We start from the raw sequence: 17,591 nt of genomic DNA, 5'->3' as shown, positions 1-17,591 counted from the left end.
TGCGTTGATGTGAGTTTCTTTTTATGATTTTTTTTTATTATTATTATTTTTAGGCTTTATCGCTTGTGGGAAGCAGCCGTGCGTGGTCGGGCTGCCAGCGCCTGTCAGGCGGCAGGTGCTCAGCCCGGCACCCCCCATTATTTTTTGACCCTGTAGATAATTTAAGCCAAATTTGACAGCGGAATAAAGACCTCAGGCATAATTAAGTACCTGCAAGTTTGTGGAAATAAATAGATGGGTATAAAAAGGGAAAGCCTACCAAACCCACATCCTGAGTGCAGGGTTGATGCTGTGTTTCCTCCTGATGAGGCAGCAGGGGATCGGTGTGATCAGGGGGGACCTGGGGGCCACAGCGGTGCCGTGTGGCAGGGGAGCACCCCCGTGGGAGCTCGCTGTCCTGGGCACTGCCAGGCAAGTGCCATATGTGAAAGCTGCAGCCAGGCTTCTGATTTACGGCACTGCCCCTGCGATGATTTGTTTTAATAGGTGGCCCTGCTTCTCCTCTCTCCTTCTCTGCTTCCAGTAACAAGACTGTTAACAAATACAGTAACCCATAATCATCTGTTGGCTGGCTTAGAGCATGACAGATGCTGGTTGTGTTGCAAAATGCCCCAGGAAGAGTCAGGTTTTTGAGGTATCTTTCCATTAGGGTACTGATACAGCCTGCCTGCAAAACCTCATAGTCTGTGGTGTTTATCTTGGCTGTGGGAGGTTTTCTGCAGTAATCTTCTGCTCTCCAGCAAGGAAACTGAGTTGGAGAAGGTGAATGACCTGCTCACTGTTGCATAGGACTTTTTTTGAGTGCATCATGTTCCCCCCCACCCCAAAGACCCATGTGCTGCCATTCACTCTCCTCCCTCTCAGAAGCCAGCAGCTGTGTGTGACCACCTTCCTGGTGTCTTCCTTACATAAGTCATAGTTTGCTCTGAGCGTCCAAACTTCTGAATTTCACCCACCTCTACTTGTCAGTCTGTGTCCTGCATTCAGCAGGGTTCTGCACCCAGAGCTCAAGGCTGTTGCCTTTCTACACTCATGCAGTGCGGCTGCGAGGGAAGCAAATCTCCAGGAGCCCCCAGTCACACTGACACACCTCTGCCCTCCTTCCTTTCTAGGTCCACCTCATGGACACCCTAAACCTGGCTATTTTTCTGCCCCAGGTCCCTGTGACAAGCTTAGTGAAAGAGTTTTTAAACCAGAACATTGTAAATATCTGGGAAACAGCTCCTCAAGCTCTTTGTATCCCATCCCTGTTTCTGGTCTGGCACCTGAGGTGAGAAGTTAGAGCCCTTGCCCAGGTGTGTGATTTGAGGCTAAGACAGAGTAGGATTTTGTGTTGCAGACCTGTTGTTCTCGTGGCAGTCTGGAACATTCTGCCAGCGTAACGCATCCAGAAATGGGCCTGGAAGGGCCTGAAGGGGCAGGGAGCCAAGGAAGGGGCCTGCAGCATCCATGCTACTGGGGTGAGCTTTGCTCACAGCACATTCACAGCAGGGAGAAGGTCTGCTCCCCAGGAGCAAAGTAAATGTTTTAGGGGTGGCCCAGACAGGAGGATGGGTATTTGAGCAGAATTGAGAAGCCACAAGCCAGGCGAGCCGGGAAAGAAGTTCAGAAGGCCGCTCCTTGCGTCCTGCAGGGAGGCAGTACACTGTGTGCTTTCAGACCTCTTTAAACTGCACTTTCCTTCCCAGAACAGTGACTTTTTCCCAGAGTAGCCTGTGCTTCAATTGCTTCAGAAAGTGGCCTTTCGGCATCTATTTGGTGTGCTTGCTCTCAGGAGGGAAGGCGGAGGCGTCCCCCCACAGGCACGCAGCCGACGCAGGCCCAGCACAGACACCGTGTACCTCAGCTCAGAAGCGTAGGATGTAGAAATAAATAAAGGTGAGGGAAGGGCAGGCTGGTGGAGAATCCTGGTCAGAACAGCTCAGAGAACCACAGCACCTCTCTGAGCACTGGCTGTGCTCATCGCTGGGTGAGCCCAGGCTGGCACCGCCAAGCAGCTCCAGCCCTTCTGCAGGGTCCGTGCCCAGGAGCCTTTTGCGGAGTAGGCGGGAGCCCCATGGCCGTGTATTCACTCACATCGCCACCCTGATGCCCAGTACCATGCATGCTGGCAGCTCCCACACCTCTGCCATCCCCACTGGGGCATAGACTATGTCTGCACCATGTGGAGCCCAGCATGAGAGCTGTATAGCTGGGCACACCATGCTGCACCTCCTCTTTTGGCAGCTGGCATGGGAGGGTCTGCAGGATGGTCAAAGTTCCTGCCACCAAGAATGATTCCAAAAGCTCCAGGACCTGTTGTTTCTGTCCTGTCCCTCGCTGCCTTCATCATCCTTTTCCCTCTGTATTTTTTTCTGAGGCCTCTGCAAAGACTGCTTTCATGGCTTCGGACCTCCTTCGCTGGGGTTGACCATCTTTTGTTCTGCATCTCCTCCTCACCAGGGGCATCCACATGGTGGTCACTCTCCAAGTGATGCAGGACTCTAATGGATCTTGGGAATATTTTATTAAGCAGTCTTTTTATTCTTTTTTATATATATGTGTGTGTGTATTATTTCCACTCTTGCGCATCCCATCAGATTCAGGCAGAGTTCTTAAAACCTTCAGACAGCTGGAAACAACATTCTGAAACCTACAGAAGTCTCTGATATAAACTCTGATTACTGGTGGCTTTGTCAGATGTGTTTCTCCAGCAGAGCTGTTTCTCACTGGTACAAGTCTTTTTGCTTCTGTCGCTGGAGGCCTGGAAATAGGTGGTGGTTATTCTGCCTGCAGATGGGAGTCCTGGTGCAGGCTGCGTTTTGTCAGCCCTGGCGTTCAGACAGGGTGCTCCAGGGCAGGACAGTGTGGGAGGTGTTGCTCCTACAAGGGACTGGTTTTAAAACAAGCGGCTCTCCCAGTGACTCTGGACAGAAGGCCAGCTTTCAGACAGAATAGCCGGCTTTCAGAAGGCACAAAGGGAAATGGAGAGAAAGCAGTGTTCAAATCAGGCCTTTTCATATATTCTTCCCCCCCATCCAAGCATCCAAAGAGCCAAAGGCTGCGCGTGTGATCTGGAGGGCACGAACAGCTCCGGAGCCAGCGCTTTGATTTGCGTTGTGCTGAAAGAGAGGAGGAAATTGGATATAAAACCAATATAGGTATGATGAGATGGTAACGATAATTGGACGTGGCAAAACTGTTCTCATCAGGCCTGTGGAGCTTGCAGCGCTTTGTAATTATCAAACGCAATCACCTAAAGCCCAGCGGCAGAGGAGCCGCCTCTGATGGGACCAACGGTGGGAACTCGTTGAGATGCCTGGCATGCAAACCCTGATGGCTTTACAAGGGGTGACAGGCGATTTCTGTTCTGGTCGAGCTCCCTGCACAGCAAGGTCTCTCCTGTGGGGAGCAAGGCCTTCTCCTGGCTGCCAAGGGTTGGTCATTCAAGGCCGGGAGTGGTAAATCAGCCACTGGTGGCAATTAGGAAGCCTTGCTCTTGCGAGGCTGCAGAGGGTGGAAGGATGGGGCCTTCAGCACGGTGGCGCCACATGTTGTGCTCACAGGGTTACCTAACTCCTGTGGGATGCAGTTCTTCACATCTTCCTTCCGGATTTGTTAAGGCAAATCTCAAGGAAAAACACTGCTTTAACGAGCTTCCTGTGACAGAAACATGCCAACTGCCTTTTGCTTTCAGGCTGTGAATTCTGAGCTGGTTTCTGAGCTGGCACAGCTCTTCCTCTGCTGTTATGAGCTGGGTAAAATCGGAAGCCAGGCTGTAAGAAAAAAGTGGTTTCAGTTGCAAATACCCATAACGAGGAAAGCCATAAATACTGGTGATAAAGGGCTAGTTGCAGCCACTGGTCTGCTGAGCACCATTAGGGCATTTGGCATGGGGGGCACACACGTGGCAGGGAGCGAGTGGTGAGCTTGGGCAGTTAAATCTTTCTTTCACTACTTCAGGCAGCCAAGCACTTTGCCTCGTAAATATAGTAGGATTATACAGTCTCCTGATATGTGCAATCAATGTGCGTTGCTCTAGGTGTATAAATGATTTCTTGATATATGGTTACAACCATGTAAGTGAGAAAGCCATCTGATGTTTCCGTAACGCTAATTGTTGTCTCTTTTTCTCTTTGAAGTCCCACCCAATTTGACTGTTCCTCAAGAAAAGTCCCCCCTGGTCACTCGGGAAGGGGACACGATCGAGCTGCAGTGCCAGGTGACAGGAAAGCCCAAACCCATCATCCTGTGGTCCCGAGCCGACAAGGAGGTCGTGATGCCGGACGGGGCGATGCAGACGGAGAGCTACGATGGCATCCTGAGGATCGTGAACGTGTCCAGGGAGATGACGGGAACCTACAGGTGCCAGACCAGTCAGTACAACGGGTTTAATGTGAAACCCAGGGAAGCCTTGGTACAGCTCATCGTGCAGTGTGAGTAGACCCTTATTTTCTTTTCGTGTGGCTTTGCTATGGAAAAGAAGTTGATTTATTTGTCCCCTAAATAAACAGCAGCGAAAGTCTTATGGTTGTTACATTTTTGGTGCTGTGTTGTTTGGCTCTGCAGCTCCCTGAATTCATGGCTTTAATGTAAATACAGAAGTAAAAATGACATAGAAGTCCCATTTATACTAAAAAACTGTAGGGCCATGATTATTTTCCCAATGCCTAGCTCTATATTTCTTGACACAGGAACAAGCGCATGAGGTAGGAGGACATCTATAAATGCAGATCTGATACTGACCTCGTTTGTTGAGGGCGTAAAACAAGGAGAAAAAAAGAGCAAGAGCTGTTCCATCTTAGCTGATCTGCATGCAGGTCTGCAGAGCTGCTTCTGACTCTAAATGTGAACTGTCAGCATCAGGAATGGGAGGGAAAACTTAAGAGGAAATCAATTAATTTGGAAATGCTCCATGTTTATTATTGGAAAATGAAAAGCCTGGGTTGATATGGCTTACGGGGAACAATGAGTGGTTGTTTGTTGCTGTGTAGAAGATGTTTACTTGCATTTGTCTGTTGAATTTTCAGTACTTATTTTCACTTGTTTATGAAGTGACTTGTGCAGCCTGTATTTGCTCCAGTTTCAGATGCCCAAATGTTATGGCAGATTTGCTTTAACAGCGCTCTGTGCTCAGCACAACTGACCTCGTTTGGGGCCTCCGGTGCTGGGGTACTGCAATATCCATAGCTATTGCTAATAATCAACTGATCTGTTTTTTTTTTCAAGGTCTGTTGTATAACAAATTATTTATGCACTTGATTACGTGTTGTGGTATCTGCCGTGCTTCCATCAGGGCTGCTTACTGGTGCACATTTAGTTTGTCTTTTTGTCGGAGCACATCATCTCTTCTGTACGTCTGTGCAGAATCTGGCATGGCTGCAAACATCCTGGTTCAGGCTGGTCGTGGTGCCTGGGTGCTGAAAGCTCCTTCAAATAATTCAGGTCATATACCGATGCACATGTGGAGGGCTTTTGTGTTAAAGTGAGGGCTTTGGTGGGAAAGCTCTGGAGGTGAATCTGCCCCATCCCCACTGCCTTCCTTTGCCACTCGTATGAGAGAACAAGTCTTTCTCCTCTCTGTCTTCAGGAGCATTATGAGTCAAGAGAAGCTCAGTAATTTTCAGCATTGCTTTATTATTATTATTATTATTATATCTGAAATCCTCAGAAGCTCAATTCAATGGAGGATACTGAACAGAAGCGTTCAGAAGCACTCTTGACATGGCTCTGTACAACAGCTGTGATGTGTCCCGTGGCTTGCCCTGGAAGGCTTTATTTCAAGTCTTTGAAAGTCATAGAAACTCTTCAATTTATCCAGCAAGCTCTGCATCATTTATCCTGCTCCATTTCAAAGCTTTTAAGCAGATGCTATTATTTTCTTCAGCAAGGAGGTAATCGTGCATTTCATGTTAGAGGAAGGCATGGCTGGGTCTGGGTCCTGGGGACTGCTTCCCAGGATGTAGACTTCCCAGCACCTCCTCCTCTTCAGGCTCTGAGCCAGGCCTTGGTGGACCCAGAGGACGACTCTTGCTGACTTCCAACAGCATCTGGTGGATGCAGTGCTTGGGTTGCTGTTATTTTACTGAATTTTACTGGAGGAAGGAGCTCTGGCTTTATTTATTCTTAGCACTATATTAGAAGCAACAGTTCCTGTATTCTGAAAGAGATGAGAGACAAATCGAAAATGGTTATAATAAACAGGATCATAACAGGTATTTACTTGAGAATTTTCTTTAATCTGTCCTTGTTCAGATTCCTGCATACTTTGTTCAGATCCCAGTGAGTGACAATTTGGAGGCAAATGGACAAAGCAGATGTTGTGCAGTGCTTTGATTGTATTTCTTGTGGGAGTAAAGGACGTGTGTTCACAGTGACTTCGGCATCGTTTCCATAACTAGCATACTACTTATTCAATTGTCATAAAAATCACTTCCTTTTCAGTAATTTTATAGTATTTTTTATGCTTCTATTAGTTAGAAACAGGGAAAGATATTTAATGAAACACTTCCCTTTATACTCAACTCATTGATTTCAATTTGTGTACGGTACGTGGGTGTGTGAGCAGATACGTTCGTGGACCTTTGTAGCTGCGTGCTGGCCCATCCTCGCTGGTGTAAGGAGAGTTTCAGGTGTGGAAGAAGGACTTTCTGTCTGACCAGAGTGGTGTGTCACTGCCCTGCTCCACAGGGCTAACCTCTCAGTAGAAATACTGCTCCCTGTCAGTTCACACTTCAGAAAGATTGCTAAGGATAAATACAAAGATTTATTTTATTTATTTATTTTTTTTTTTAATTTGACTCACTCTTAGTTCATCCTACCAATTTTAATGGGCAAAGTTTTGCTTTTTCTCTCTTCTTTTCTCTCCAGTTTTGTTCCTCTCTCTTCCTCTGCCTTCCCTTCAATGCCATGCTCGGTGATGTTGGCATCCCAGACTGTGATTTTTCTAGGAGAAATGACTTTTTTCTCTGCCGTGTCATAGTTAGGCCTCAAATCATGGGTAAATTTGATGTTCCCTGTTGGCCATCAAATTCTAAAAATTCTAATAGGGAAAAGCAAATACATCGTGGGAAACAAGAAGTAAAGGACGACGCAGCTCTCTGAGCCCCTGTCTGCTGGACAAGACATGGTTGGTGTGCTTCAAAATCTCTGTCACATCCTGCAGCAATTGTTCAACGGTATAATACAGAAAAGGTGCTCATTCTGAGGACTAATTGAGAAGGTTCATATGAGGAATTTAATTGAAAATCATAATGATCCGGTTGTTAGGCACCTGTGCTCCCTGCATGGCTTTGGAGAGTGAAACATTCGCAGAAAGCAGCGGAGCCTGTCCTAAGGAAGGTGTCTGGGATGTTTTTTCTTGTCCAAGTTCCCTGTCTGTAAAATAGAGATAACATTTTCCTACCCTAGAGGTTGCAGAGATGAGATTCTGAGGACGCTGTAGTAATGAAAGACATGCAGTCCCTGATTTGATCAATAACTCCTGGATCCTTTGCTTATTGCTGCTGTTGTCCTGTGCTGTTTTCTCCCAGGTCTGTTGTCACTCTCCCCAGGCTGTGGGGTTTGCTGAATTTGATCTTCATTGTTTGGTACATGTTGTGAGTCCTGCTAGCTTTTCTGTGAGAGATTCATTAGGAACATGGAATACAGCACCAGGAGCAAGAAGAGCTAAGCCCAGAGGGGTGGGAGTGGATTTTTGTTGTGGCTCCGATGTCCGCTTCCCACGAGGGAGTGGGAACAGCACAGCGGTGGCGTTTGGTGCTGCAGGACACTGCCTCCTGCAAAATGCTCAGGGGTGGCCAAGGCTGCTCCAGGAGGAGCTCCAGCTCCCGCTGAAGCTTGTGCCTGCTCAGGTGGCCTCACCAGGTGGGAGCCTTCCAGCCATGAGCCCAGGAAGGTCTCTGGGAGGTGGCTCCTGTGCCCTGAGTGAGACAGGAGAGAGGATGCTCCAGGCACGTGCTCCTTGGTGTGGCTGCTCCTGGCTCAGTTTGAGAAGGGCAGGAAGGAACAAGCAGAAATCAGGAGTTACCGGCAGTGCTGGGGCTTGGAGCCCTGCACTTGCCTGCAGCACTGACCATTTCCCTGTGTGCAAATTTTGATAAATAAAATAAATAAATAAACGCCTGCTGTTGGCAGACGGGATGCAATCCAGTAATAATTTAAATGCACCGCTTTTACTGCGGGAAGAAAACACTTGGGAAATAAAAATGCCATCAGGTACAATATAATCAAATGTTTACATCGTGTACCTTATCAAGTGATGATAGCAGGAAGGACAGAATCATTTTTCACAGTGGACATTGCTGCTTCTTGGGCTCGCGCTTTATGTGCCGTAGTTTTACTTCGGTGCTACATAAAATATTGTTTATAATATAAACTGTTTTCCAAATGCATTGGTCTCCAAGTACTTGTAAAGCCTCTTAAAACATCGAATATATCTCCTGGTAACCTGGTTGGCAGAGCAGTCGACCACATTGTGATACTCTGAATTTTCCTTTCCGTTTGGGTTCTGGTTTATGTATGTCGTTCCTCCTCGGTAATAAATTCTGAGCAACTAATGAAATCACACTGAAGGGGAATGTCCTTCAGGGATTATATTTGAAATGGAACAGAGCTAATTAGCAAGAAATATGAGGCTGAATTATGATCTCAGGTGCATCATTCCAAATCTGGAGTGAATCAGTGGGGCATAAATTAGTGTTTCTGGTTTTACATCAGCAGGGACAGCTCAGAGTTGGGTCCTCTTTGTTTTGATTGTAGAAGTTATTTGCAGGTGAGGATTGAAAAGTTGTTCTTATGCTTTAGACAGGCAATTTGGCAGCTTAAAATTTGCCGTAGCTGTGACTGTCTAAATATGTGCCTGATGAAATATGTATATGTAAATATGTATTATATTAATAATGAAATATTTTTAAATGGAAAAAAAAAAAGAATTAAATATTCTCCATCACGAATAGAACTAGAAATAATGAGCTTAAAACTCGTGGAGATACATGGAGATTTAGGAAGGGAACCATGAGAAGCTTTTTAAAAGGCAGGGCAGCTGATGGTCAGTCACCACCCAGGAGATGTGCAGACGGGTCCGTGGATGCCTTGCAGCCTTGGGAAGCCGGATGGGAAAACCCTGCAGGAGGCGGGCAGTGAAGGGGATGGGGCTGGGGAAACTGCTCTGCTCTGGGGAAGTTCACAGCGAGCTTTAGCTCCGGAGAGGGGCCACGATTGCAGCTCACTACTGAGGAAGATTCTTGCATTCAAGTCCTTCACTCGTATTGTTGGGCAGAGGTAAATGAGTTAAGGACATTGTGTCATGAGTGAGAATCAGCACTGCAAGCCAAACTTCCAGGGGGAAACCCTCTAGATTTCCAAATTGGCTTATAAAATTTTAGCTATGATAATGTATTAAAAAGGGGGGTGTCAGGGAATTTCTGTAGGTGAAAAGTAACTGAGTGGGGACAATGTCTTTATTTTTGAATAACCGCTGACACCTGTGTTCAAGCAAGTTGAAATGACAAAGGAAATCCACATCTCATGTTTTATGTTCATATTATTTACATCACAATTATACTTTTTTTTTTCTTACTTCATGATTGTGCGTTTGAGTAGAAGAAGCTGATTGATATTCAGGGCAAGTTTTATGTAACCCAAGATATTCCTAGACTGTTTGGCTTATTGCTTTCTGGAGTACTTCCTTTGTAGGTCACAGGCTGGTGGCTATCTCCAGAGATCGGGTTTGATTCTGATGGGAGACAGGACAGGCTAAAGGAGGCCAGAATTGGACCTTGCTACTTACATCTTTCTGTGATGTTTTTAATGTTTTGGTTTTGTGTGTGTGTGGTTTTGTGGTTTTTGGTGCATGTTGCCTGTCTGTGCCTAAAGATTGGCTGTCCTGTCATGGTACACGTTTAATGTATTGGATGTGGCTAACACTGTCCTAACCTTTAACCAGTCAGTAAGCAGTAAATTTTCCAGGTCCTTCATTCTTAGACTAGAACATTTCCAGAAGACTCTCCTATGGAAAACGCTTTTATATAAAACAATTGTCAATAACTCTTCGAGAAAGTTCTCAGTGAAAGATGATAGAGAACAATTTCAGCATAACACTTCAGCAATTATGGCTTTGCACGTCATTTATCTGAATGGAGCAAGGCAGGAAAAGTATGTGGAAATAATGGATGGCTTGATCAGCAAAGTGAAATACTGGGAGCTTTTTGACATTTAGCAAGGCCAAAGGCAATGACCTGGAGTGGTAATGAATATGCAAACACTGGCAACATGGAAATTGTAAATGCAAATGAGATCAGTTGAATTTTTCCTTGTTTAATATTAAAGCTATATATAGAACCTCCCGAGATGGATCTTCTGCTTCTTAGAAATTCCAGAGGACAGAGTAGCAGTGAGTACCCCAGATCTTAGAGCATAAACATGAATGTTATTGGGAAAGAAAATGATTTACTCGTTGTTCCTATTGAACAATTGGTCATGTAGAAGATGGTCTTATACACAAAGAATTTCCTAGCGGTGTCTGAGGGACACGATGACAAAAAGTTCTGGGATTTGTTTGTTTAAGAAATGAGAATGAGAGGAGGAACAGGATTAGTTGAAAATATTGCATTTGTAAATTTAACATACGTAGAATCAGAAAGGGGTGTCTGAATGCTCTGCATGTCATGGATATCGCATCCAGGAGCTGAACAATCAGACTGACAGTCTCAGGAGGATGGCACCTTTTAATCCATCAGTGCACTGGAGTTCTTCCAGGTCTGTTCATGGAAACACAGAAAGATTGGGAGCTTCAGTGCCTGTGTGTAGTATTTGCAGGAGAAATGAGGTTTTCTTCTGTCTTTGTATCATGCATTGGGCCAGGTCCGATTCTGAAGGAGTTTTGTTGTGATGATGACAGAGAGAGCCCACCTCCACAATTAAGAGCTAGGAAGGGCAGACATACACAGTGAGCTACAGTGAAAGAGGACTGAAGGAAATCTGTGAGTCTCTGTGCTAGGACCTGTGGTCTTCAGTGAAACGAGAAATGGTCGCGTGGAGCAGGTGCACAGCAGAACAACGAATGTCATGGATAGAAAACGCCACAAAGGTCAACAAATATCATGAAGGGACTATAGCACCTGCAGGAGGAGGGAAGGCAGGGAGGGCTCCCAAGCTCGGAGTGGCCAAGGAGGGCAGTGCCAGGGCACACGTTGCCTTGTGTCCCCCAGCAGGACCACGGCATTCCCTGGGACCAGAGTGGGGACGCAGCTCCTGACACCAGGCACCACATTTAACGCAAATCTCCTTCTCACCCATTGTTTTCTAGGCCAAAAGTATTAATGGATTATGCAACTGATTAAACAAAATAATGGAAGAAAAGCCATTGAGCACTGCGGTGCTGAGGCACAGCCAGCCCCAGCCTGCAGAGGGCTGGAAGCAGGCTGTGCTTTGGGCTCTGCTCTCTGCCCTGCTGCTGCTTTTCTCTTCTTTAAATGTTTGCTGCTGACCAGCAGCAAGTGAAGAAGAGCGCTCTAAGGGTGTTCTTGCTTTAATTTAATCTTAGGCTTTATCCTGTCTTTAGCATCTTAAGCTATTTGCCTCCCTTGGTCCTCTTTACTGCTCTGTTAGTAATTTAGGATACTCTCCAGTAGTGCTCTCGTTCTGTCTGCAAAAAGTGTTACACAAAGTTCAAACACAAACATGCTTTCACCAAATAAAACTCATAACAGAATCAACAACCAAGCAACAGAAAGGTGAAGCAGAATAATTAAGTTGCCCATTCAGCTTTTTTTTTTTTTTTTTTTTTGGCTCTTTTCAACTGAAGAAGGTGCAAAGTAAATATGCTCCTTTTTTTTTTTTTTTTTATTTTCCGTGTATAATTTAGGTGACTTATTCCCATAATTAAATAAATCCACATTTTAATTAAAACTATGATTGCAAAGTGAGGCATTTAAAGTTTAAGGCTTTTGGATAGATATACGTACCTAACTAATTTTGACTGTGAATGCTGCTGTGTTACATCAAGCATTTGGTTACATGATCATTTCTTTTGCTCAGTAAATAGCTCCTCTTGTCTAACTTTTGAGTGTTTCTGGCTTTAACACTCTCATGACGTAAAGCCTTACGTACGTAAGGCCTGGTTGTTACTTTCTGTGCATTCTCTTATGGCAGATTTTTTGTTGTTATTATTCAGACGTTTTGTCCACTGCTGCTAAGTTGAAGTTTTGCAAATCATTTTGCCTGTGGAGAAAAAAATGGTGTCAGCAGGCACATTCCTTTCACTCAGCAGCAGGGACGAAATTAGACCTCAATTGTGCTGGTACATAATCAGTTTTTTTGTGATGGAGCTAGTCCAGAGGATGCTGGACTCGTTACAGCAGTCACCGAGATGCTGTGAAAGCCAACGGGATCTTGGTTGCTGTGGGGCAGAGCTGCTTTTTCAAAGAGCTTTCTTTGGGTCATTCCCATCAGGCTTTGGAAAAATCTGTGTTGACCGTTTTGTGTGAGATCTTCCTCTACTCTTCTCCTCCTGTCAAAAAATAAATAATAATAAAAATGTTAGGAGCTAAATGGGTAAGAACAGAAGGAGTTTTGCCAGCATCATCAGTGAGTTAAGGTTTCAAAGAAGAAGGGACCGCGTAGGTTGGGCACCTGTGGCAATGGCTTAATAGGGTGTGGGTTTTACCCTCGTGCTCCCTGCATGTTTTGTGGTTCCCCAGCTCCACCACCTTCCTGGGGAGCCCCATTCTGCTTGGTGCAGGGAGATGTGAATTGCAGAAGCACCCCTCTGACCTCAATTTCTTGCTGTGGGGACCACAGCCACCTGCACTGGGCGTCTGTGCAGCCTGCTGGCAGCATTAGTAAGCTACACAAGTTGCTTTCTGGGGAAAGTTTGTGATTGAAAACTCCCAGTAACGGGATTTCTCATGCTCTCTTTCTTATATTCAGAAGCTTTCCACATAATGAAAGAGAAATTTCACACCTTTCATTTATTATTGGGTCTGTAAATAAAAATTCTTTAGAGTAAACAAAGGCATAGCATACCTTTTTCTTTCTTTTTTTTTTTTTTTTTTTTTCTGAGCAGCTGTTATTTCTGAGTAGTCCAGAACCTTGAAAAGCTACTCAAATACTCAAACCATTCAGAATTAATACATATTTGTCACTTTTCTAGGTTCCTTTGTAGTTAGTTGCTCAGTCCATTCATACAGTTTCTTATCAATAAGGCTGTTTTTATGCTCCCCTGTTTTAATCAGCGGTTTCCCTCAAGGTGTAGCTGCTTATTCAGGTTCATTTCATCACTCATATTTATTCTTGGCACAATTTCTCCTTTTGCTCTGTTAGTAACCACTGCATCTATCCTCACCCATTCTCCTGGTGGCAGTGCCCCTGTCCTGAAGCCTGGGCACAGCCGTCTGTGCCTGCTGCTGGGCGCAGCTTTGCTGCAGAGCCTGGGGCTTCCACGCGAGGCAGGCACAGCTCCCGTTCAGCCGTGATCTGTTGCAAAGCCAAGGTGTTTTGCAGACCTCCTTCCCACCCATCGGTTCTCCTGCTGGCTTTCTCCAACCCTTTTTCCTTGTCTGAGTACCCAGGCTGGGCAGAACCAGACACGGCAGCTCCTGCAACGTGGCCTTTGCATCTGGTCACGAACCATTGGTAAGGGCTCAGAGCTTGGCTGCCTGATGAGCTTTACAGCACCCTGTGCTCCTGATTCCCCTCTGCATGGGGTCACACTTCTCTGGCTTGTGTGTGGCAGTGCCATGGCAAAGAGCACCAGGTGCCTAGCTCAGGCCAAGATGCAGGACATCAGCAATTTCTCCCCCACCACCTCTCGCTTACACTCTCAAAGAAGGTAATTAGCTTACTTTGACATGATGTTGACAAATCTCTCATGACAGTTACTCATCTCGGTGTTATCTTCCAGGCACTCACACATCAATGGATTATTTGTTGCAGTGTTTGTGGGAACTGAAGTGGAGCTGTCTGGGCTGTAGCTTCCCAGCTCCTCCTCCCAGCCCCATTTTCAAGGTAGGGATTGGCTTTGTCACTGCATAGCTGTCTCGTATCTCCTGGTTCCCCTAGTTCCACTTGTTTTCTCTAGACGTTTCAGCAGTCCTTTCAGGCTCAAGCTTACTCAGGCCCTTCCAGTATGACTGCAGGTGTGTTCTTTACATCCTCCTGAACTCAGTTCTTCCTGCTGGGGTGACTTCTGACATCTGGGGAGAGTCAGCTCCTTTATAAAATCCTCATGCGCCAAGCCAATAAAAGAGTTTGATTCTTCTGTACCAAATGTTATTCGTATGACAGCTTGATTGAGTTGTAAACCTCAAACAAAATAGTTGATCGTTCTAATTCACTGCAAAGAAAATGTTGGTGTTACAGAGTACCACCAGGAAAATGAGAGTAACCACAGAACTGACTTCACGTGTGCCTTTGCGTATGGCCTGCGTGCAGCCCTAGGCTGGCTTTTCACTTTCCAGAGAGAGGTTATAGCCTCGATGCACTCTGATGCTGTTTTTCCTTTCATAAAAGGTAGTTGACTGCGATGTCAAGGTCAATTCACTGGCAAGTTCTCCCTGTCCTATTCATTGCCTCAGCCTGATTTGAGGCTGTCGTGGCCTTTTGTCTTTAATCACATAGAGACTAAAATTCATTCCAGTCTTTCATGAAACCTGAAAGGCCCTGGTTTTGTGACTTCTCAGTCACTGACTGGCAAACAACCAAGGCACCTGGACTTGACCTTTCAGTTCCTGGAGGTGCTGATCATAGAAATTCCCACCATTTCCCTCCCTGCTCCTACCCTCCCTGTTTTGTTAGGCCATTTACAGGGATAAAATGCCCGAGGGTGAAGTTCAGCTCGTGGATGAGCCCAGTTAGAAGCGCATTTTGTCATTTTAATCCTTCGTGTTTGACTGTCTGGGCTGGAAATTCTCGAGAGATGTGTTGTGTTACAGCTTACAGCCCACACAACAGTTAGCCTACCCATTTCTTTTCCTAATTACTCATGTAACAGACCTTTTTGAAGAAAACTACTCATTTTATTCACACAAATGCTCTTTATTCAGACGATCTTGCTGCTTTTTGAATACCAAAGCTCAACATGAAAGAGACCACACTGGTGTGCGTTTTATTAATTGTATATTAATTGTTTCAGCTTTGTTTGAAAAGCAAACTGTCTCCTGTTTGTATTGGATTGAAGGATAAAGAAGGCAACAGTACTTTATAATCTACTGAGACACCCACAGAGGTCTCCTGTATTTTGGACGTATTTGATTCTAATTTAGTGCCTGAATTTCTTTAGTGCATCCATTATTTAGTGCATCCACAATTATACTTGCATGTTCTTTGGACCAGAAAATTTATGTCAAAAAGAAGAAAGCAAAACAAATCCTGTCTCAAACAAAACAAACAAAAACAAAACTAAACAAAAACACTTCATCTTATTAAATTTAATATAATCAACCTGGAATAAGTTTATTTTAAGACATTTTCTGCTGTGCTGGTGTATACGTTTAAGATACAAAAACAGATTTTAGATGTCTGACTAGCGGTATTCCCCAGGGGTCGGTGCTGGGTCCGGTCTTGTTCAATATCTTCATTGATGACCTTGATGAGGCAATAGTGTCTGCCCTCAGCAAGTACACCGATGACACAAAGCTGGGAGGAGTGGCTGGCACACCAGAAGGCTGTGCTGCCATTCAGCGAGACCTGGACTGGCTGGAGAGCTGGGCAGGAAGAAACCAAATGAGGTTTAACAAGAGCTGTACCCCGGGTGCAGTTACAGCTGTGGGGTGCTGCTGTCAGGGCAGCTTCACCCTGGAAAGAGCCCAAGCAGGAGGAGCAGTTCTCACAGATCCATGCTTAGGTCACTTTATCTTCTTAGAACCATAGAAAATTTAAGGTTGGAAAATACCTTCAAGATGATCTGGTCCAACCATCCCCTAACACCAGTGTCACCCACTAAACCATGTCGCTGTGCACCAAGGTCCAAGCTTTCCTTGAACACCCCCAGGGACAGTGACTCGACCCCTTCCCTGGGCAACCCGTCCCAATGCCTGACTGCTCTTTCTGAGAAGAAATGTCTCCTCGTTGTTTTAATTGTTGAAGAGGAGGGGCATGAGATTTCCATCTTTCCACTCACCAGGGACATCACCCAGTGCCAGGACTTTTCAACTATGATAGAGAGAAGCTTGGGAACTCCATCAGACGGTTCCCTCAGGACCCTGGGATTCTTGTCATCAGGTCCCACAGACTTGTACCTGTTTAGATTCTGTGGAATCCCAGAAACATTAAGGTTGGAAAACACCTCCAAGATCATCTGGTCCAACCATCCCCCTATCACCAATTTCACCCACTAACCCATGTCTACCACATCTAACCTTTCCTTGAACAATTGTCTAATTGTGTGATACAAAAGCCATATTTCCTAGTGGTAAGCATAGAGTTAGCTCCAGTGATTTTGGTGTTTTGCTCATTTAAACCAGAAGAGAATTTGGCTTCAAATGTCAAAAGTAAAATTGTTTGCCTTATAGAAATTCATCTGAATCCTTGGTAGAGTTCTGACTTGGGTATTAATTAAGTAAGGTATGATCAGGTCTGTGATTCTCTTCAAAATATTACTTGGTTTGGTAATTTCTGATGTCACAATTTTGGATACATCCAATTTGCTGTCATACTTGTATTTAACCAGACGAAATTTGTTGGTCAAAAAAAATGAAGTGTAGAACCAGTAGCAAAAGCAGTCTCATCTTTTTTTGGTTCTGCGTGCTGTCAGGACATGTCAGTTATGAGATGAAAAGTTTTCAGAAAGGTTGTTGGCCCTCTCCTTTGAAGTGATTCTCTTGCATGCAGCTAGCAGTCGCTGAACCTCATGGAGCTCTGAGCCCAAGATCCTTTCATTGCTAATATTCATCTTTTCTCTTTGACACACTTGGTCTAACCCATGAGAATTTATCGTGGATCAAAGCATTGATGTGTTACAGTGTGTAGGCAGCATGTAGACATCCTGACAGCGAAAAAGCCAACCAGAATAGGAGCATTCATGTTAAATGTTACAAATAAATAAATGAGAAACATCTTCCCTGGTTCTGCCATTCATGATGTCAGACAGTTACACAGAACATATCCATACATATCCAGTCATATCTCACTAATCCTCTATTCAAGCTCCTTCACAGGAGCTCAGACAGCTTTGTTTCTGAAAATTGGTAATTAGCAGTTTATGTCTCCCAGATGTATTATTCAGGATGATTGCCATGACCCATCTCAAAACTTTGTGGCCCTTAGAATATCACTTATTCTGGGACTGGTCCTTCAAAATGCCTCCTTGAAAAGAAATTTTGATAGTTGATTTTTTTTTTCCTTTTGTTAAAAGAGGGAATTAGCAGTTTATGGATACTCTAAGGGCCTTCTTGATTTTCTTTTCAAATCAAGAAGGGTTTCTCAGGAAAAAAAAAAAAAAAAAGGAAAGAAGAAATTATCCATGTCTGATATGTAATCAGTTCCTGTCAAACTAGAATTCAACAATGTATGCTTGCTGATTGCATCTAGCTAAAAAATGTTGCTTGTTCCCAACCATCTCAAAGATCTCAGTATGCCAATGCACGTGTGTTCTCACAGCAAAAAATAGCATC

General features: G+C 44.9%; 1 protein-coding gene across 6 annotated transcripts in view; it reads left to right on the top strand.

The window, feature by feature from the left end:
* MDGA2 (MAM domain containing glycosylphosphatidylinositol anchor 2) overlaps positions 1–17,591 on the top strand; it is a 321,830-nt gene that overhangs the window by 203,396 nt on the left and 100,843 nt on the right. For all 6 annotated transcript variants that reach the window (XM_072038054.1, XM_072038055.1, XM_027457733.3 and 3 more), the window contains one exon: positions 4,122–4,415. In XM_072038054.1, coding sequence (XP_071894155.1) covers positions 4,122–4,415 — 294 coding nt within the window. The remainder of the gene's footprint in view (positions 1–4,121; positions 4,416–17,591) is intronic.

This window comes from Anas platyrhynchos, chromosome 5 (genome assembly GCF_047663525.1).
Source record: "Anas platyrhynchos isolate ZD024472 breed Pekin duck chromosome 5, IASCAAS_PekinDuck_T2T, whole genome shotgun sequence".
Lineage (NCBI taxonomy): Eukaryota > Metazoa > Chordata > Aves > Anseriformes > Anatidae > Anas > Anas platyrhynchos.
The sequence above is the reverse complement of the archived record's forward strand: the minus strand, read 5'-3'. Positions and strand labels throughout refer to the sequence as shown.